This window comes from Ahaetulla prasina, chromosome 2 (assembly GCF_028640845.1).
Source record: "Ahaetulla prasina isolate Xishuangbanna chromosome 2, ASM2864084v1, whole genome shotgun sequence".
NCBI lineage: Eukaryota > Metazoa > Chordata > Lepidosauria > Squamata > Colubridae > Ahaetulla > Ahaetulla prasina.
Window position 1 is genome coordinate 176,804,241 of NC_080540.1, and position 20,607 is coordinate 176,824,847.

Consider the following 20,607-nt stretch of genomic DNA (forward strand, 5'->3'; position numbering starts at 1 on the left):
GAGATGATTGCATACACTGCTCTCTACGTTACATTCATCCTTTAAAAACGAGCTTGCTTATTTCTAAAATGGAAATGGAATATTAAAGATAAGTTAAACTTAACATGTAGGGTATATTGTTCATATTCATACTTGAAAAAGAGTACCACTGCCTTGCTGGGGGGAGGGGAGGTTTATAAGTTATCAGTATTGATTACGGTACTTTTCTGATATAATCTGGGGGGGAGAGGCGGGAGAGCAGAAAACATTTGCAACTCATTTTAACTGAGTGACTGATTTCTCTTTAAAGAGAGCTGTTTTTACTGACTTTTCTCAGGAACATACATGATATGATCCTGCAGCCTGTGACACAGTATAGTTCAGGATCACCCCATCTAACCCACAAGCCTCTGCTGCCAGGCCCCATCCTCTTCCCATCTCCTCCGCTACCTGGCTATTTCTTCCTGCTCACAATCCTGTTTCCAAACCTCTTTGCCTGCTCACTCGAGTAGTCTGAGGAGAGCCCACAAAGAGCTGTGGGGAAGCCCCTACAGTGCTGTCTCCTGCCCTTTATAGCAGAGAGAACCTGAAACAGCTGAGTTCTGAGAAAAAGGTGCTGGGGATGCTTTGCAGCCCTCTTCCCTCAAAATTGTTCATGTTTCAAGCTGGGAACTGAACTGGAGAACAATAGGAGGGTTCCTGTTCCTGCCTTTGATGGTTCACAAAAGGTAGTCATCAATCCACACTCAGTCAAATCAGATTTTTCCCTTTAGCAATTCCTAGAAATATTGCTGGATCAGAAGACCTCCTAACAAGTCAAACGTTATAATGGTTATATCACTGTGGTAGGAATTAATTGGAAGGATTTTCTCCTCTGTTCACTTATAATTGTTCTTTTCCAAATACATTTTTCCTGAAGAGAAATGTTCTTTAAAAAAAAAAAAGTATTTATTGAAGTTCCAACATTTAAAACACAATACAGAAGTACAACACAGAAAGAAAAAAAAACATAAAACAACAACAACATAACAAAAAATTTCCACAAATAACAGCTTTTCTATATCGGTATTTCTATCATAACAAGCATATTTACAAAAATTCTAATTTTATATCTCTCTATCTTAAATTCTTATTCATATTATAATTACCTCTTCGTAGTTCAATTTCATATCCTATATTTCTTCAACAATTTTATCTTCCACATATTATATTTAACAGATTATCCCTTATTTTTTTCGCCTCTTCTCAAGCCAGGAATATTGTCTGATCCAAATTTGATAGTACATTTCCATGGACAGTCTGTCCATTTCTGCACAATCATATTTTTTTTAAATTATAATTTGGTCTGGAGGAATATCTGGTTGTTTCCAGTTCTGTGCTAGGACAATTCTACTTGCAGTTAATATATGCATTGTGATATATTGTAATTTTTTCTCCATTTTCCCTTCAAGAACGCCCAAGAGAAAAAGTTCCGGCTTCATCTCTATTTTCTATTCTGTTATCCCCTCCAGCCACTTTCTTATCTTACACCAGTATTTTCTAATTTTAGGGCAGGTCCACCACATGTGGTAGAACATTCCTTGTTTATGACCACACTTCCAACATGTTGACCTGTTCAAGAACATCTTGGCCAATCTCGCTGGTGGCAGATGCCATCGATAAAGCACTTTGTAAAGGTTCTCCTTGTAAGCAGCTGACATTGTTAGTTTGTAGTTTCTCTCCCACAATCTATCCCATTGATCTAATTGAATATTATGCCCAAAATTTCTCGCCCAACTAATCATTGTCTATTTCACAGTTTCTTCTTCCATTTTGAATTTTAACAAAAAAATATACATTTTTGTAATCATTTTTTCCCCTGTTCCTAATAATAACTTGTCAAGTTCTGTATATATACTGTGTTTTTCCTGGTCTTTTTTGTATTTTGTTCTAATTTGCAGATATGGCCACCAATCAATTTTTATCCCCTGATTTCTTAAATCCTGTTCTGATTTTAAGTTTCCAAATTCGTCTAAAAGTTCCGAATATCTTATTACTTTGTTTATGTCCAATACATTGGGATAGATTATGGCTTCCATTGTTAAAATCCAAACTGGTACTTTCATATAGTGATTTTTCCTTATATTATCCCAAATATTTAAAAAAGCATTTCACACTAGACGTCTCTGGAAATATATGTGGGTTTTATTTTTTCCTTCCCATAAAAAGTGCGCCATCTCAATTGAAGATCGTGGCCTTCCAATGTTAATGCTCTCTTATTTCTTAATTGAACCCAATCCTTTAGCCACATTATTGCCACTGCTTGATAATATAATTCCCAATCGGATAGGCCGAAGCCTCCTTTGGTTCTGGAGTCCTGAAGAAGTTTGCATTTTATTTGTGCTTTTTTTCCCAACCAAATAAATTTACCTATTATTCTATTCAATTGATCAAAAAATACTTTTGTTTGAAATAAATATAACAATTTTGGTAGTATATTCATTTTTATTATGGCAATTCTAAAGATATCTGTAATTTTGTCCAAATGTCTAAATCTTTTTGTATTTGTTGTACCAATTTATCATAATTATCCTCTTTTAATGTAGAACATTTTGCCATTAACCAAATTCCCAGATATTTTATCTTTTTAACAATTTGAATCCCCAATTTTTTTTCCCCGCCATTGTGGAAGAATTATTTTGTCACAACAGTATATGCAAATATTGACATAAAAACAATAACATATCATATAAACATATAAACATGTATATAGGCTAAAATATATATAAAATATAAAATATAGGCTAAAATATGTATATATATAAGCAAAGTATTAATCTGATATAATGAAGGGGAACAATAGGACAGGAATGGTAGGCACTTTTGTGCTCTTATGCATGCCCCTTTCTCTTCCAATTCCTCATCTTGCCTTTTGGTACAATTCTTGGGTAATATCTTAGTTTTTTCCTTGTTTATTTTAAATCCAGCCACTTTACCAAATTCTTCCACTCCATGAATCAAGATGGTTCCCGTCTCCAAAGAATCTTCTATGATAAAAACCAGATCATCTGAGAAAGCTCGAACTTTATATTCCTCCTGTTTAATTTTCAACTCTTTTATCATTTGATTTTGTCTAATTTGTATTAGTAATATTTCCAATGATAGTATAAATAAGAGGGGTGACAAGGGACATCCCTGTCTTATACCCTTAGTTATACTAATCCTCTCCGTTGTTTCCCCATTTATTATTATTTTAGCCAATTGTTTCAAATAGATTGCTTTGATCATGTCTGTAAATTTCTCCCCAAAATTCATAATTTCCAATTGGTTAATAAGAAAGTTCCAGTTTAGATTGTCAAATGCTTTTTGAGCATCTACAAATGCCAACTTCTTATCCGGATGGGCCTCTTAGTAATCTAATGAATTCATAATCATTCTTGTATTGTTTCTTATATGTCTGTTTGGCAAAAATCCATTTTGGTCCAAATCAATAATTTTATTTAATATGTTTTTGGTTCTTTCAGCGATTATCATTGCGAATATTTTGTAGTCTACATTAAGTAGCGAGATTGGCCTATAGTTCTTGATTTGCTATGTATTTGTGGGATCTTTTGGGATACGTGATATCAGTGCCTCCATCTATGTCTTTGGTAATTTAGATTGCCCTAAAGCTTCATTGTATATGAAAAGAAAGGTTCTAAGAAAGGTTATTTGTTGGCCCTTCGCCCAAACTGCTAATTAAGTTCCCCTTTCTCCCACATGCTGAATGTAGAATTTGGAAATTTCATCTCAGTGGATCCTTCCACATTGCCATAATTATAGAATGAGGTCACTTCCACTTCTCATTATTTTCATCACTTTCATTCTTCAATCCCCCAAAGCATTTGAAGCCTTCAGGCTCTCTGGAGTGATTATCTTCACTTATGCTGATGCTGCAAAGTGAGAAAAGAAGGAACCAATCAGTGTTCCCCCACCAGCTGATCAGTAGGAAAATTGCCACATTTTCACCATCATCTTGCCTAGGTCCTCAAATTCTTCAACTCATTGATCCCTTCATGAAATTTCAGATTGTCCATCAACTCCCAAACATTTGGTATGTATGAAAATAATTTAATAAATATTTTAACCTATGGTACTACAAAGAATAATCAGGATAATAACAAGAGCTTCTTGGATAGTCCCATTGACCTTTGGGGGTCAATACTGACCACTCTAGTAACCCTAATCAAGCTAGTCCATGGACGGCCTGTGAATTACGACACATCTTGAAATTTACAGAACAATAAACTTCCCATTCTCTGCAAAAAGAAAAAAACCGAATTACTATTCCAATTCAAATCTCTATTGTCAGTGCACAACATATGTGCAATGAGATTGGTTGAGCTCCCTCAGTGCACCCCCCCCAACACAATACGGTGAAGACAGAAAAATCCCTAACCCAATAAATCATATTAACAAAACACCCAGTCCTATTGCACTAATGTGGACATGTTACACATTGTGTTGGCCCTGCAGTCCAACATACCACATAGTTATGATGTTATTCCATTTGTCTAGCAACTCTTTCCCGCAAACTCTGAGTAATGGGTAAAAGGTTTCCTGCCTATCAAGACACCATTCTACATGTATATGAATGCCCATTGAAACGTAAGGTAAATGCCATAAGAGTAGTCTTGCTGGCAGATACTTTTCTCAAATACTATAACCCTGTGAAATTGACTAAGTTCCTCTAGCAGGTCGCTCTGCAGATAGATTTGCTTGGGAGAAATCTAGTATTCGAGGTGAATTCAGGAAGAAGGAGGAGGAGGAAAAGAGAAAAAGTTTCCCCATACAGGAAGGCAGCTTACCCACCAGGCACTGAGCTTCACAAGATCAAATGCTGAGGCAGATTTGTTGTGCCCAGTCAAGCTGGTAGAAAACTGGCTGGGCTGCGGTGTGTTTTTGTTGTTTATTTATTTATTTTGGGTTGGGGTTTCTTTTTATACATCAGGACATGGTGCCAATGCCAGAACAGTAGCAATGCCATGTATGGAGGGACTCTGGAGTTACAAAAGCAATCCGATAATTATGAAATGAATCTCTTTTAGCGAAGGCGAAAAGTCCTATAAAAAGCCCAATCTGTTTATTGCTAATTTCCTAGGCTGTATATAAATACATGTTCAATTTTAAGACTTTAAAGTAAATAAAAACAAAACAGCACAAAATAGAAGCCGAGCCAAACTAACAGGAAAGATTAAGCAGGGTAAAGTTTTTTGGGGGAAAAACCTCTGTCTGTCCATCTATTTACCTATTTATTTAACAAATGTATATCTCTCCACTCATGTACATGATGACGAAGCAGCTTGCAAGAAAATTAAAATATAATCACCTACTCCCCACCCTGAAATTTATGCCTCAAAACCCATGAAAATAAGTTAAATTCCAAGAGCAACTACTCCACATAGCAGCTCAAAAGCAATTAAAGACTCGAGAGCATAGAATAATTTCTATCTAGTGCCTAAAAATAGTAGTTATACAGCCTGCAAAAAAATCGACCAGTTTATTCCCTTCCCATAGCTTGGATCACAGAGTAAGCAAAGAAAATGCTAATAAGAAATGAACACTTTCTGAAAATTTCTCCCCATCGCAGACAATAACAACAAAACACCATTCTCGTGTTTTAAGCCACAACAAACATATTATGCTCTACTGTTATCATACTTAGGTCCTACTAAAATTCATTTACCAGTTATATTCTATGAAATATAAGGAAAGAAGCAGCTTTCTTGTCTTTGTTGCTATGACATTTAAAATATTGCACTAACTCCCTGCTTTCTTCATCTTATCCAAAGCCTAATGCATTTCAAGGGTCTCCTTCAACCTCTCACTTTCCCACATAATGAAAATGGAATATGTTTTTTCAAATGCTGGAGTGTTTTCTTTTCTTTGAAATGTCACATTTATTATAAATAATAAATTACAAAATGCATTAAAATGCCTGAGACATCAGGAAAGAGGCAATATTTAAAACTAAATTTAAGGCAATTACAAATACATATTTTTTGCAAAAAACCCCAAAAACCTATGATATATTGAAAAATACTAGCTATGAATAGAATTTTTAAAAAACCTAGAACCTTTCACAAATAATTTACCTTTAAAATGGAAAAGTCTTACGATTTCCTTAAATAAATACAATAATGAAGTAACTAGGGTTTTTTTTAATCCAATTTCACATTTCAAAGAGGCTTTATTCTCTAAGCCAGGAAAATACAGCTATGAACTTTCCTGATAATAGAGCTCCAAACATAAAGAGTACAGTAATAGCCCTTCCAGTAATAGCTACTAAAGATACGAATCAAAAGGCATTGTGCTTCTTTCCAATCTTTTTCATCTTAATACATTTTTGAAGGAAGAAACAGAAACATTGAGAAAGCCTGTGCAAATTGTGGGATGGTGGTCCAAAAGGGAATAAAATGCATAAGAGCTCTGCTTTAGGGCAAGGGTGTCAAACTCAAGGCCCATGGGATTGGATCTGGCCCGTGGGGCTGTCCTGTAAACAACGAAGGACCGGCCCTCCCAGGCTCTGTTTTCAGCCACAGCTGTCTCCTGCAACCCTCTACCAGTAAGAACGGAACTCAGGGAGGCTGCACACAGCCCACCCAGGCTCCTTTTTCACTGGCTTCGCTGCAGGAGGCCGTCACAGCCGAAAACAGAGCCTTGATGTTGAGCTGGCCATGCTCCTGGCCACGCCTCCCCCTAGCCACACACACACACACACGTCCCCCCCAGGTGAAACACAACCCTGATGCGGCCCTCAATCAAATCAAATTTGACACCCCTGCTTTAGGATATTGCCAGAGGAAGGGAATAGGACATCCCTAGGCCACTTTGACCGATGGCGCCACCTCCTGCTAATGCAAAGATTGAATTTTTAGAATGATTCAGAAGGAGATTGGCATTGACACCCTTAAGCTTTGGTGCCCTAGGCTAGTGCCTACTTTGCCTTGCCCTAAAACCGGACCTCCCTTAGTGTATTTGGGATAGGCAAAAGCTGAGGGAGGACAAAATAAGTGGTTCTGCCAACAGTTGAACTGTTGTTGCATGCAATGTTCCAAAAGGAATCACAAAAGCAAGGGGTGCACAAACCAGTGATTTCAATGAAGAACTACTTATGTAATTATAGAATCTAGTAAGCTGAGAAGAGGAATAACGGGACCAATAAATCCACAGGTTGCACAGAGATCAGATCCATTTCTGTCTACAAAGTGCAAAGAGAAAAAAATAAAAGGAGTGAGGCCAGCAGTAAAACTGGGGAAGAGAAAAGAATCTTATAAACATGAAGGACAGAGGAGAGAACAGAAAGTACCACAGAAGATTACAGAGCATATTCCTGAATATCTATTGCCTGACAGTCCAGGCAAAAAACCTGTGACTGAACATAAGATCAAGAGGCAAGCTAAAAGTCAGAAAAGTGTAGGCAAAATTACAAGCAAAAGCAAAATTCAAAACAGATTCAGGGGTCCAAAATAATATCTGAGCGCTCCTACAAATTGAAGTCAAGATTCTATCAATCAACTATGTTTCAGCTCTGATGGCTGGAAAAAAGTTTTTTTTAAAAAAGCAGAGCTGCTGAAACCCTCCCTGGCTTCCACAGCTGTAAATTAAGGGCAGAGCCTTTATTTAGAAAAAGTTAGCATGGAGCAAATACTAAGAGGTTGGACTACAGTGGGAAGATCCAGGTTCCACACTTGGCTATGGAAGCTCAAATGGTGAGTTGGAACCAATTAACATAACATAATAACAGAGTTGGAAGGGACCTTGGAGGCCTTCTAGTCCAACCCCCTGCTCAGGCAGGAAACCCTACAACACTTCAGACAAATGGCTATCCAACATTTTCTTAAAAATTTCCAGTGTTGGAGCATTCACAACTTCTGCAGACAAGTTGTTCCACTTATTGATTGTTCTAACTGTCAGGAAATTTCTCCTTAGTTCTAAGTTGCTTCTCTCCTTGATTAGTTTCCACCCATTGCTTCTTGTTCTACCCTCAGTTGCTTTGCAGAATAGCTTGACTCCCACTTCTTTGTGGCAGCCCCTGAGATATTGGAACATTGCTATCATGTCTCCCCTAGTCCTTCTTTTCATTAAGCTAGACATACCCAGTTCCTGCAACCGTTCTTCATATGTTTTAGTCTCCAGTCCCCTAATCATCTTTGTTGCTCTTCTCTGCACTCTTTCTCTCGGTCCAACCAGTTGTGTAGGGTTTTTGTGAGGAAAAATAGGACCATGTCCATCAAAGGCTCACCTATATGAGGCTTTGAGTGAAAGATAGGGTGTAAATCCAGTAAATAATTATTTCTTAGACAAGTATTTCATTACCAACTCAAAGATAGCACTGACACTCAGCAACCAACAGGTAGGTAATATTTTGGCTTCTTCTTCCAGTTCAATAAGGATTTTCCACTCAGAGTCTTTCAAATTCAAAGCTTTATCTTCAAAATGTAGCATACTTCAAAATCAATCAAGTTACTGCAGAGAAGGGGTGTTAAACTCCCAGCCTTCGGGCCAAATGCATTACGCATTGGTCACGCACACCCCAGTTTAGCGAAGGGAGGGAAAAGTCATGATACGTCACATGATGACAATGTGACGCCACAAGTTTGACACCCCTGCCGTAGAGTCGCTGAATCTGAATGTATGGACTCATTCTCAACAAGAGGAAAGAAGGAAGATCCAGCAAATTACTGTACAGACCAGTTAGCTGGGATTAATATCTCAGAAAAATCTAGAGCAGATAATTTAGATATGGATCTCAAAGCATTTTAGAAACAATAAACTAAGAAGTCAGCATAGATTTGTCATGAACAATTCTTGTCAGGCTAGCCTTATCTATTTCTTTTTTAAATTGGATCATTTTTAATTGATTGTGGGAATGCAGTAGGCACAACTGTAACTTGATTTCAGCAAAGCATTTGACAAAATATCCCAATGTCATGAGTAAAGTAAAGGAAGTAAAATGTGGGCTGGATAGCATGATAATTTAAGTGGATCCAAAACTGGCTCAAAAAGCATATTCAGAGTACTCATCTACAACTACTTTCCAATAGATGTATAATTTAATATAACCTTAAAAGATATAATTTAATTCATAAATCACAAGAATTTCAACTATTTTGGCTAGGCTCCTTAAGTAGTGTGTTCATTTCTGGGCACTACATTCAGAGAAATTGGAACAGGCTCAGAGAAAGGCAATAAAGATGATCAGAGGACTACAATCTAACTCCCATGAGGAAAGGTGGTTCAAATACCTGGAAGGATGCCACTTAGAAGAAGAACCCTTTGGCTGTAGAGCACAGATGGATTTAAGTGATAGGAAGCCCCATTATCATCATCATCATCTTTTAACAACCCCATAATCCCTTGCGGGGTAGAGTCTGGGCAACTGAATGGAGCTAGCAGAGTGTTTAATGGCCGGATGCCCTTCCTATCACCAATGTGGAGTTTTCTTCAGCAGATATATTCCTTGTGCCCAGAGAGAGAAATATCTTCCCCCACCTAGGATCGAACTCACACCCTCCTGATTGTGAGGCGAGAGCTCCACCTCTAAGCCACTGCACCACTCCTATAGGAAGCCCCATTTTGACTGAATATTTTAAAAAATCCTAAGAATTTCCAAAGAAGGAGCTGAAATCTGGAAAGGGATTTCTTAAGCTGGTTTCATTCCTATCTGGTATATGTGGTCTACACCAGGGGTCCCCAACCTTGGCAACTTTAAACCTAGTGGACTTCAACTCCCAGCAAAGCTGGCTGGGGTATTCTGGGAGTTGAAGTCCTCCAGGCTTAAAGTTGCCAAGGTTGTAGACCCCTGGTCAACACGGTGGAAAAGTCCTAAAACTAGAATGCAAGGCCAGATCCCAACATTGACCAAGTAGCTGAAACTGCATTTATTTATTTATTTTTATTTATTTATTTAATTTATTTAATTAATTAATTAATTTATTTAATTTTGTCATAACAATATACACAAGGATAACAAGCATAACACAAAAGATTATATAATATATAAACATATATATGGGGAGAAACAAGGTAGTATAAGCATACATATATATAGGGGAAGAAACTATAGGACAGGAACGGTAGGCACATTTGTGCTCTTATGCACGCCCCTTAGAGTCCTCTTAGAAATGTGGTGAGGTCAACAGTGGATAGATTTTTAATAAAACTTTTGGGGTTCTGAGAAGAGACCACAAAGTCAGGTAATGCATTCCAAGCATAGATAATTCTGTTACAGAAATCGTGTTTTCTGCAATCTAAACTGGTGCGGTTGACATTAAGTTTAAATCTGTTGGTAGCTCTTGTGTTATTGTAGTTGAAACTGAAGTAGTCATTGGCAGGAAGGACATTACAACGGAGGATTCTATAAGCTAAACCCATGCATCTCCATACCATTTTCATTTTTCCTAGCTTCCTAGATAAATTAGTTAGGTATTGCTTTGGGAGCACACAGTCCATGAAGCAGCAAAGGAGCAGCGCTCTCAATGGCTAATAGTGGACGGTCAGTTTCATTCATTGCTAGTTTAGGAAACCATCCTACACTTTAAAATAGCACAGTATCAACTCCCTGGGCAGCATAGCACTGGCAGATGTGCAGGCAGAGAAGGATGGTTTGCGATGGGTGGACACACAGCAGTAAGGAGAAAGTGACAGTGATGCCCCTGGGAGGGATTAGTGGATTCATCTGGTTAATCTGATAGACAGTTGTGAACAAAAAGGGTGTCCCTTTACAATCAGACCCTCAGGGTCTCTCTTTGAAATTTGCCATGCACGCTCCTAACAAGGCAAACCTCCTTCTTTTTTAATATAATCATAATTCCGTCTCAAAACAAAAAAGTGAGGATGTCATTTGACTTTGAACTTGAAGAAGAGAGAGATTTCTTTAAAAACTTTAGGCTTGATAATTGGAAGGCAGAATTTTGAACTTTTCCAACTCGTTGCTGAACTGGGAAATGAGTAGAAATTAATTATTTCCAGAGCAACTTAAATCAGATGTTTCCAAACTTCTGGACCCACCCTTGGGAAAGCATTCGGCAGGCTTTGCACAACCCTGCTCTAAACTAGACGTATGTATCAAAAAGTTTACAAAGAGAACAGGGAGTGCTAACTGTCAATAGATATTGTTAATTTACTTTAAAATTATACCACAATAGACCCAATAAATTCTTTTCTTGCTAGAATCCCCCTCCTTCCTTCCTGCCTGCCTGCCTGCATTCTACTAATAGTTGTTTTGCAAGAGTGACAAGGAAATATCAAAATTTACCAAATGTGACATTTATGTGGTGTTTATCACCAAAATACCCTACTTTTGGATTGAGTGAGGAATTCGTAGGAATAGTTTATAATCCAGATCCACATTAAACTATGGATAAAATTGTTATTCCAATACAAAGGAACTCATGCCCTGACTAGAGTTAGCTTTTCCTCCAATCTCTGATCCTATTCAGGCCAAATAAGTTAGTTAAAGAAACAGCAAACTAGTAATTTTAAAAACAGAAGACTTGAGGATTTCTAGATTATTAATTAATAAATAATTAATAATTATGTCTTGGATGATTCCTGGTTCTCCAGTGTAACTTACCCACACCACTGGTCTCCACATCTGATTCCCAAATTATTTGAACGTCCCCAGTACGGTGTACTTTCACCAGTCGAACACGATACTGCTTGCCTGGCTGCAAATCTGGAATGCTGTATGAGCCCTGGCCAGAACTGGCCTTCCCTACATCATGCCATTGTCCTTTGTCTATTTGAAATAAAGGGAGAGACAGAAAGGTTGTGGTTGAGTTCCCCACTTTCCTGAACTAGTATGCGTTGCCTTTGATTTTAGTCTAGTAGGAATCCAGCCAGTTGTAATTTATTAAGAATGGGGATTAATAACCCATTCTTCATTATTCTTCGGCTAGTTGATGGAAAGTAAACTTTACTATGGACTCCCAGTGATTAAACATCACTTATTTCCTCATAAGGAAAGTAGGAATTTACAATAAGAGGCCTTCAGAAGGAAGAAACTTGGCCCCTTCCAGCACTTGCAAATCACTGATTTCCCAACATACAAAATTAGCAATTTCAATAAATCAGCTGGGCAGGAATTCCTCATCCCTGCCAAAGATATTGCTACAGATGACTGGAAAGAGGGAAGAAAAAAACAATAAGAAGAAACCTGATGGGTGAGGTCATAGATTCCAGGAATTGAATGGAAGATTTGGAAATCACACATTTGAAGCCCTGAATAGAATGAAAACTCTCCCCCCCACCGCTTCCTCCCTCTCTCTACAAACACGCACCCCAGGTGTAGGAAAAGAGTGGTAGAATGTATAGGTACAAGATGTTACTGAAAGAGGATTTTGTAGGCGGCATCAACAGTAAGTGATCTTCAGAGCTTTTCACCCCAAAGGATGCTTACTCATGGCTGAGATAGGACCATGAGGACCATACAAGAAAGAAGGCATCCACTTCTTACCTGTTTTGCTCATAAGATGGACTGCAAACTCCACATCTCGCTGGTTCTGACGTGGGATCCAGATGATGGTGGTGAAGTTTTCTCCTGTCTCGCCCACACTGATGTTTACAAAAGACAAGTTCACTGGGCATAGAGGCAGGGAGAAAATGAGAGAGAAAAATATTAAAATCACAATCTCTGCAGAATCTACACAAGTCCCACCCTTGTAGGCTTCAGAGCGAACAGCAAGATCATTAAGAAAAACTACTAGATTAACTATATTTCCACTGTGGGAATTGGGACATACTCATCCAATTTCTGTGGCAGCAATATAAAACTAGTTTACCAGTGCAGTCCATGGCCTAGCAGGTTCTGTGGTAGTTTCTCATTCATGCCTGCCTTTGCTTAGTTTCTCAGCCCAGACAAAATCAGGCATCTGGATTAAAAATCCCTAGAAAGGAGCTTTTAAAAAGTAAAGGAGGAAAAAAAAGGAAAGAAGCTGAGATCAAAGAAAGGATTCCTACCCTTAAGTAGCTTCTATAGTGTAGCTGCAACTGCACACACACAAAAAGATCCCTGTGAACATTAATGTTTTTAGCTAAAAAATTGGGGGTTTTATATTGTTCGTGTCTAATGATTACTCTCTCCATAAGTTCTGATCATGTTGCCAACACAACCTGATACACGGCTGCTGTCGTTTCTTGCTTTCAAATTGCTTTACCCATGCTGGACCATCCACTATGACTTCAGTATCGCTGAGTAGATACATACATACATATGTACATATCATGTTATTTTCTTTTGGGTGAGCAGCATTATATAGAGCATAGTAAAGAAATAAGAAACAGTTAGATAAAGCAATAGATAGAGAAGGCAAGATAAGGGGAAAATATTAGGAAACATAGTTAGAACACCCAAACCGTTCAACACAGTTCTCCATATTTTTAGATCAAGCTAAACCAAGCATTCCTTCTACAATGTCCATACACTGCTTCATACATTGCCTGTTCTGTAATATCCCTCTCTCTTTTTCAAGATCTCAAAAACTCATACAACCACAATTTTTTGGTCTTCTTCTTCACCATTTCATCTTCCTAGATGTTGTACAGTTCAACACTCATTTCCTCTACATGACCAAACCACCTGAAAGTCTATACTGTCGTTTTATTTTGAATTCAATCCACATTCATTCAACACTCATTCATTCTCATCCCTTATTTGATCACACACTAAGTAACTAATTCTATTGTATTCAATTTCACTTTCATGCTTCTTTTGAATAACCAACTCTTGCTTCTATATAACAAAGTACGCAGAACACACTTACAAAGCTTTTCACAGCTGAAAGTAGGACAAAATTAAAGGAACTGTGACAGAGAAAGGCATAGGCTAACAGTGTAAACAATTACAGTAGACTCTAGAAGAGATCTAGTCTACGGAAATATCATATGACCAATTATGGTCTACAGGGAGTCCTTGACTTATCACCACAATTGGGATGAAAATCTCCATCATCAAAACAGGCATAAAGTGAATCATTACATGACTGGACTCAGTGTTATGACCATTCTTAACATGGTTGTTAAATGAAACACCATGATTGTTAAACGAGTCATGCAGTCATTAAGCAAATCCAACTTCCCCAATGGGCCACAGGTTACATTACAAAACCGCAGGATGCTGCAACTGGTTGTAAATGTGAGCTGGCTGCCAAGTACCCAAATTGCAATCACATGACTGCTGGAATAGTGTGATGGGTGCTCAGGAGGAGGTCAGGGCAGTCATAGTCTCTCATCCCAGCCTACTTTACAGAGTTATTACAAGCGAAAATTGAAACAGGGAGCAAATATTTTCAAAATGAGCTTCTGAACAAAAGGCAGGGAGCAAACCAAACAGGAAATAATAATTTTAAAAATTAAGCGTATTTTAGCTCAGCACATTAACCATGGCTTCTAGAAAAATGTAGGCAATATATCATCTCTTTCTCTAAGATTAGTAGGAAATATTTTTAAGGTTTCAAATACCTGACTCGTGCATTGTATGTTCCTCAAGTAAGGATATTTCTCCTCGACCCTCTTTGGTTTCTGCCCACAAGGAGAATTTGTAGGGAGTGTGGGGATCAAGGTCGCTGAGATTGAGGCTTAATTGAGTGGCTGGGATGTGGATGTTGCCAATGTCCATCTCTGTCTGATTGGCTAGGCACAAGATGGCAGAAGAGTAACAAGTCAATTATCAGAAAATATTGCCATTGTCATCCAACTTGCTGTCCATATCTCATGGATTTCATATCACAGAACCTGTCAGCTTGGAGAAGGTGGGTATCCTGCCAGACAATTCAAATCCTATTGCTGAGCTGGCAGTGTTCAACAAGCATAAAACAGATAAGAAGGAACCATGCTTTAAGGGAAGGAAGATGGGAGAGATATTAAAAATGGAATCTGATTTCTAGGATATTGTGGCAAAAATCACCAAATGCTAGCTAGTGATTTTTGCCACAATATGTTAGAAATCAGATTCCATTTTTAATATCTCTCCCATCCTGAGTCCCTTTAAGTCCCTTCAGATTCATCAGAAACATGATTATCTACTACTGAAACTAAAGGCATGGAAGAAAGATGTAATTATCATTTTGCTTTCAAAAAGCTACAACCCATTCCGGTGCCACGTATTTTACTTAGACATTGGTACGTGGAAACCAGCATGGTGAAAATCCTGTGAAACCAGTCTCTGCCTTGAAAAAATATTGAAAGAACTGGTAAATTCAGCTTATAGAAAACAAGACTGCAAGTGGGGGATGTTAGGATTCTTGAAGTAACTGAAAGACTGAGGGTAGAATTATTCTGTATTACAGCGGGAGGTAGGATTACAACATCAGGTGGAAACGGCAGGAAAGCAACTTTCAACAAAACATCAGGGAAGTATTTGATCTGAGAAGCAGTTGTTCTTCTTTCCTGGGGATTTTTAAGTACAGGCCAGATAGTCATCTCACAGAGATTCTCTAACTCCATCCTTCACTGTTGAACCTTGATCACCTTCAAAGGTCCTTTGACTCTCTAGTTCTGATTAACAGTATTGATGCAGCAGTAATAATCACTCAAAGAAAGCTGCGACAAGAACAGCAGCATCAAAAGCCACGTACCTAAATATGTGTGAGGATTTTCCTCCTCAGGTTCCCTGTGCTACAGACCTCCGAAAAAACCCAGAACTGCTACAGACTCACCTTGTTGGTATCCCAACACGTATCTCAGTAATCTCCCATTAGGGAATTTTGGAGGCATCCACTCTAGCAACACTGCTGTGTCCGAGAGATAGTCCAACTGAAAGGATTCAGGGGTGCTAGGTACTATGTAAGGAGGCAAAGAGAAATGGAGAGTGAAGGGCACAAGGAATGTAAATGGGAAGGAGAGGGTTATAAATGGTGAGAAGTGGGAAGAAAGCTGTAGTAGATAGGGCACGCTCCAACCTTTTGGATCCTCCAAATACTTGGAGCAAATTCCTATTAGCAAGAACAAGCCCATCAAAACAAAACAAAAATCTATCTACCATTAACAATGCCTAATTCTTAATTTATCTACTCTGTCTTAGTATTGCAACCAAAGCTGCAACAGAGGCCCTGATAGAATGAAATCACTGTTCTTACGAAGAGAAAATAAAATTATTCTACAGTACAATGGATGGGAAACTTCAAGTCCCAAAGACTGGCATGTCATGAGTCCTTTTTGACTGCAATGCTGTACTGCAATTTTTCTGCCACTATAAGGGTGGGAACAGAGAGTTTGATATCTCTTCTACATAGCATAATGCTATATTACAAGAGCCTATCATAAGCACACAAATTGGGAGATGTGCTGACGATTACCAGACCACAAAAAGTGAGGCATCTTGAGTTCCAGAAATGGATTTCTACAACATCTCAAGCCCAATGAAACATCTTATCCTCGAGACCAAGATGGTACCTTTACTACAATCTTTTAAGATAAAAAAAAAAAACCTTTTCCCCATAGAGCAGTGTTTCTCAACCTTGGCAGCTTTAAGTGCATGGAATTCTGGGAGTTGAAGTCCACAAATCTTCAATTTGCCAAGGTTGAGAACACAGACACAGAACTTTTGAAGAAGAGGTTGTCAACCCAAGGGCCTTGTCTTCTCTCTAGTTTTTGTTTTTAGTGGTTTGCATTTTTATTGTTATATTTTTAGAATTTGTGAATTTAGTATGAACTTTAGATGTAAGTCACCACGAATCTGCATATAAATGGTGCTAACTAGTGAGGCCTTCACCTTCACTATCTAAGTTTTAATAACATAAAGAAAAACCTAATTCCCTACAATCCAGAAAAATCCAGCTCTACCCACATACTCAGATATACAGTAATATACTTTGCCCACTTTCTACTATTACTCTTCCTATTGCACTGCTATCCCTCATTATATTCTTTTACAATCCCTAAAAGATTGTCCACACCAGTAGTGGGTTTCAATTTTGGTTGCTACCGGTTTGCTCGTGGGTGCCTGCACAATTCTGCACATACACAGAAGCTTCTGTGCATGCACAGAGATGTCCAGGCGGATAGGCAGAGCCTCCCACTGATGCCGCTACCAGTTCACCCAATCCGGGATGAACTGGTAGCAACCAAAAAAAATTCAATTTTTTTTACTACCGGTTCTGGGGCGTGGCTTGGTGGGCGTGGTGTGGCTTGGTAGGTGTGGCTTGTGGGCATGGCAGGGGAAGGATACTGCAAAATCTCCATTCCCACCCCACTCCAGGGGTAGGATATTGCAAAATCTCCATTCCCACCCCACTCTGCGGCCAGCCAGAGGTAGCATTTGCTGATTCTCCAAACTACTCAAAATTTCCGCTACCGGTTCTCCAGAACCTGTCAGAACCTGCTGAAATTCACCCTTGGTCCACACCTACCATATCATTATTTCTGTATAATAGTAATAGTAGCAATAACAGAAATAGTTTTCCCCCCCCATGCAAACTTTCACTTTTAAGACAATAGTTTCTACAAACTGATTAACTGAGTAGGCAGGGGAAGCTGTGGTTAATAGAGGCTCATTTTAATTTATTTGATTTAGGATTAATCCTCTTCCAATTCAAATTTATACCTTGTACATTATTTTCCTGGTTGCATTACCATATTTTCTCATGAAGTTAAAATATCATAAATGGGGTTGCCAAATAGGAAAAGAGTTGGACAGCCTGGGATCTGACTCATTTCAGCACATCCCATCCGTTTCCGACCTGGTTTGTGAGCAAAGTATTTCTGTGTTCACAACTCACGTTTCAACTCTTTTATACATTCTGTCCAATATTTTTTACATAATGCAAGGTCTAAATAAAGTAATATGGATGGAGAGAGCTTCTAGGAGTAGGAGCAGAAGCTGGAAAGAAGTTCAGAAGGTGGATAGAGGGAAGCACAGATTGAAAGGTCTGAGGGCGAAAGGCTGCCGATTCTTACCTCCCTCAGGTGTAACAAACTCCATGGCCTCGCTGCGGGGCCCCTCCCCCCGCCCATTCAACACTGCCAGTTGAACCTGGTACCGGCTCCAGGGCCTGAGGCCCCCCAATATGACTTCAGACACATTCCCCAAAATCAGCAGCTCCCCGTGGGAATGGAAGTGAAGGTGGGCCTGTCGGCGGCTACGTTCTGCCAGGGTTCCCAGCCTGGAGTAATACACCTGGTGAAGGTGAAATTTCAGAGAAAGAAAGAGAAAGAAGGAGAAATTATTTGCCCAGATTTCAAGACACCCACGTTCACCAGCTCACTCAATATTGGCAAGTTTTTGGAAAAATGCCTGTCATCATAAGTGGAATCGGTCACTCCTCCCCTCCAAAATGTGTTGGAAGAGTGCCTCTGAGCATGTCAAGAATTATGTCTCATTTTTAATTTGTATGAATAGAAGGCATACAAGGCCCAAATGCTTTTCAGCAGGTTCCCTGAAGGGCACCTTTAACAAGGAATCTCTCACAAAAAAGCAGGGAAATGATACAAACAAAACATACAATTTCTGGGTTTACATTCAGTTGTAATTCTAGCCTGGTCAGTAAACTTCTGGCCGAATGGCAGTTCTATTCAGAGTCTTGCTGAAGTCCCACAGGCCAGTGTTTACCCTGAGTTTAAAAAACAAAAAAATTAAAAAGCAATTCTGCAGCAAATCAATCTCAGTTCCGTACCATAAACATCCGCGTCTTGTAACCTGTGTGGATATATTATACCTGAGGACTTTCCACAGTTCCTTTTTCTTACGTGGTGAAATTTATTCTGCATTGGTTGACTCTTTTTATATTATTTACTCTGATTTTACTACTTGGAGATGCAATATTACAATAGCTTGGGAATTTATATGAAGGATAAAGTTTACGGCATGAAGGCAGTTAACAGGATTTATACGAGATACAATGTTTGCTGTAATTCTGACAGAACAGATTTCTCTCTACCCACCCACTCCGGATATGGAGTTTTCCAAATATTTTGAATTTTAACCCATAATACTCCAGGTAGTCTGCCCTTTGAGGGGTCTAGGAGTACTATTACCACACTTGGGCTGCAGAAATCTAGCCAATCACTAGATATATCCAATTCTAACGTATCTCGAGGGCACCAAGTATTTTAAAAAGTGCTTCAAATGCTGTCCTCCAGGATGCAATGCGAAGTTCTTGTGCCATACCTTGAATCCCTTAAGATGTCCCCAAATTTTCTCTCTGTTGGGAAGGATCCAAGAAAGCTTGATGGTGGTGCTGTTTATCATCTCAATCAGCAGATCTTCAGGGACAGCCTCAGGCACTGGGGAAAAGAGGGATCCTTTACACTTACAATTTCATCAAGAAAGGAAGGGGAGATGAAAGTTCAGTCTGACAGTCCTACAAAGAGACCTGGCATTGGGAATTCTGCAAGTGCCAAGACTCCAAATCCCCAGAGAAAGCCCTATCGGGGAATTCCTCTATTAAGGTAGTCCCAAAGTACAATAGCAAACTTTTTAGTCATACAATATGCTTTATCAAGTTGGAAGGAAAGTTGGCAAAGGGGGGGGGAATTAGAAATGGCATTCCCCATCCTTCTGAACAATACAGTAAAACTCCCCCGTCACCATGAGAGAGAAAAAAAGTTGGAGTATCACAGGAGGCACAAATATAAATTAAGATGAAGTGATAGAAGAAATCTCTAACGTACTGTGCAATCTTAGAAATGATTACTAAGGAATCTCCCAGTGAGGTTAGCTAAGTAGGTTTAGTATTGGAATGTTAATTGGGTCAAGGTCTTGCAGAACTACACAAATTTCAATTTGAACTTTTGGGAAAGTTTTAGTGGAAACTGCTGGCTGAACAAGCAGGCAATAGCACACCCTCAATTTAGAAAAAATAAATTTCAAGGACCTGTCTCCAGTATTTTTTTATATACATATAACCAAGATGACTATGATGGTGAAAGCAATAACTGAATTCTGTCATTAAAGACTTCTATATGCTTAAAACATCCAATTATACAGGACTGTTGGTGTAAACTGTTGCTTATCTTTTTGGCAGTTTCTGCTGGGTATGGGTGAGAAGTAAATCCTGCTCTATTTGTTTTACTGAGTAGTAAAACCATTCCCCATCCAACAGAGCTACCTGTCCTTGAAGGCAGCCAGACATTATAGGAGAAAAGCCACAAAAGATTGTGGCAGTGTTTCCCAACTTGGGCAACTTTAAGTTGCCTGGACTTCAACTCCCAGAATTCCCAAGCCAGCATTGCTGGCTGGGGAATTCTGGGAGTTGAAATCTAGGCATCTTAAAACTGCACAGGTTGAGAACATTGACTATGGAATTCAAAAACTAATGCAGTCTGTTATTAACACAGCTGCTTGCAATTACTGCAAGTTCAAGTCCCACCAGGCCCAAGGTTGACTCAGCCTTCCATCCTTTATAAGGTAGGTAAAATGAGGACCCAGATTGTTGGGGGGGCAATAAGTTGACTTTGTATATAAATATACAAATAGGATGAAGACTATTGCTAACATAGTGTAAGCTGCCCTGAGTCTTCGGAGAAGGGCGGGATATAAATTCAAATTAAAAAAAAAATTAGGAGGCAGCAAAAATTTTCTCACAGCAATTTTCAAATTAACAAGCCCGCAAGGATGCTATCAGACTCCTTCTCACTGGAGGAAGAGTAACACATTTGAATCCTATTTAG

General features: G+C 38.8%; 1 protein-coding gene across 4 annotated transcripts in view; it reads right to left on the reverse strand.

The window, feature by feature from the left end:
- Positions 1-20,607, reverse strand: part of L1CAM (L1 cell adhesion molecule) — a 112,408-nt gene that overhangs the window by 11,710 nt on the left and 80,091 nt on the right. For 3 of the 4 annotated variants that reach the window (XM_058166762.1, XM_058166761.1, XM_058166759.1), the window contains 6 exons: positions 19,106-19,221; positions 17,896-18,115; positions 15,657-15,779; positions 14,461-14,631; positions 12,458-12,580; positions 11,576-11,740 (listed from right to left, as the gene is read on the reverse strand). In XM_058166762.1, coding sequence (XP_058022745.1) covers positions 11,576-11,740; positions 12,458-12,580; positions 14,461-14,631; positions 15,657-15,779; positions 17,896-18,115; positions 19,106-19,221 — 918 coding nt within the window. Of the gene's footprint in view, positions 1-913; positions 3,891-11,575; positions 11,741-12,457; positions 12,581-14,460; positions 14,632-15,656; positions 15,780-17,895; positions 18,116-19,105; positions 19,222-20,607 lie in introns of those variants that run through there. The other variant, XM_058166763.1, reaches the window with a different exon arrangement.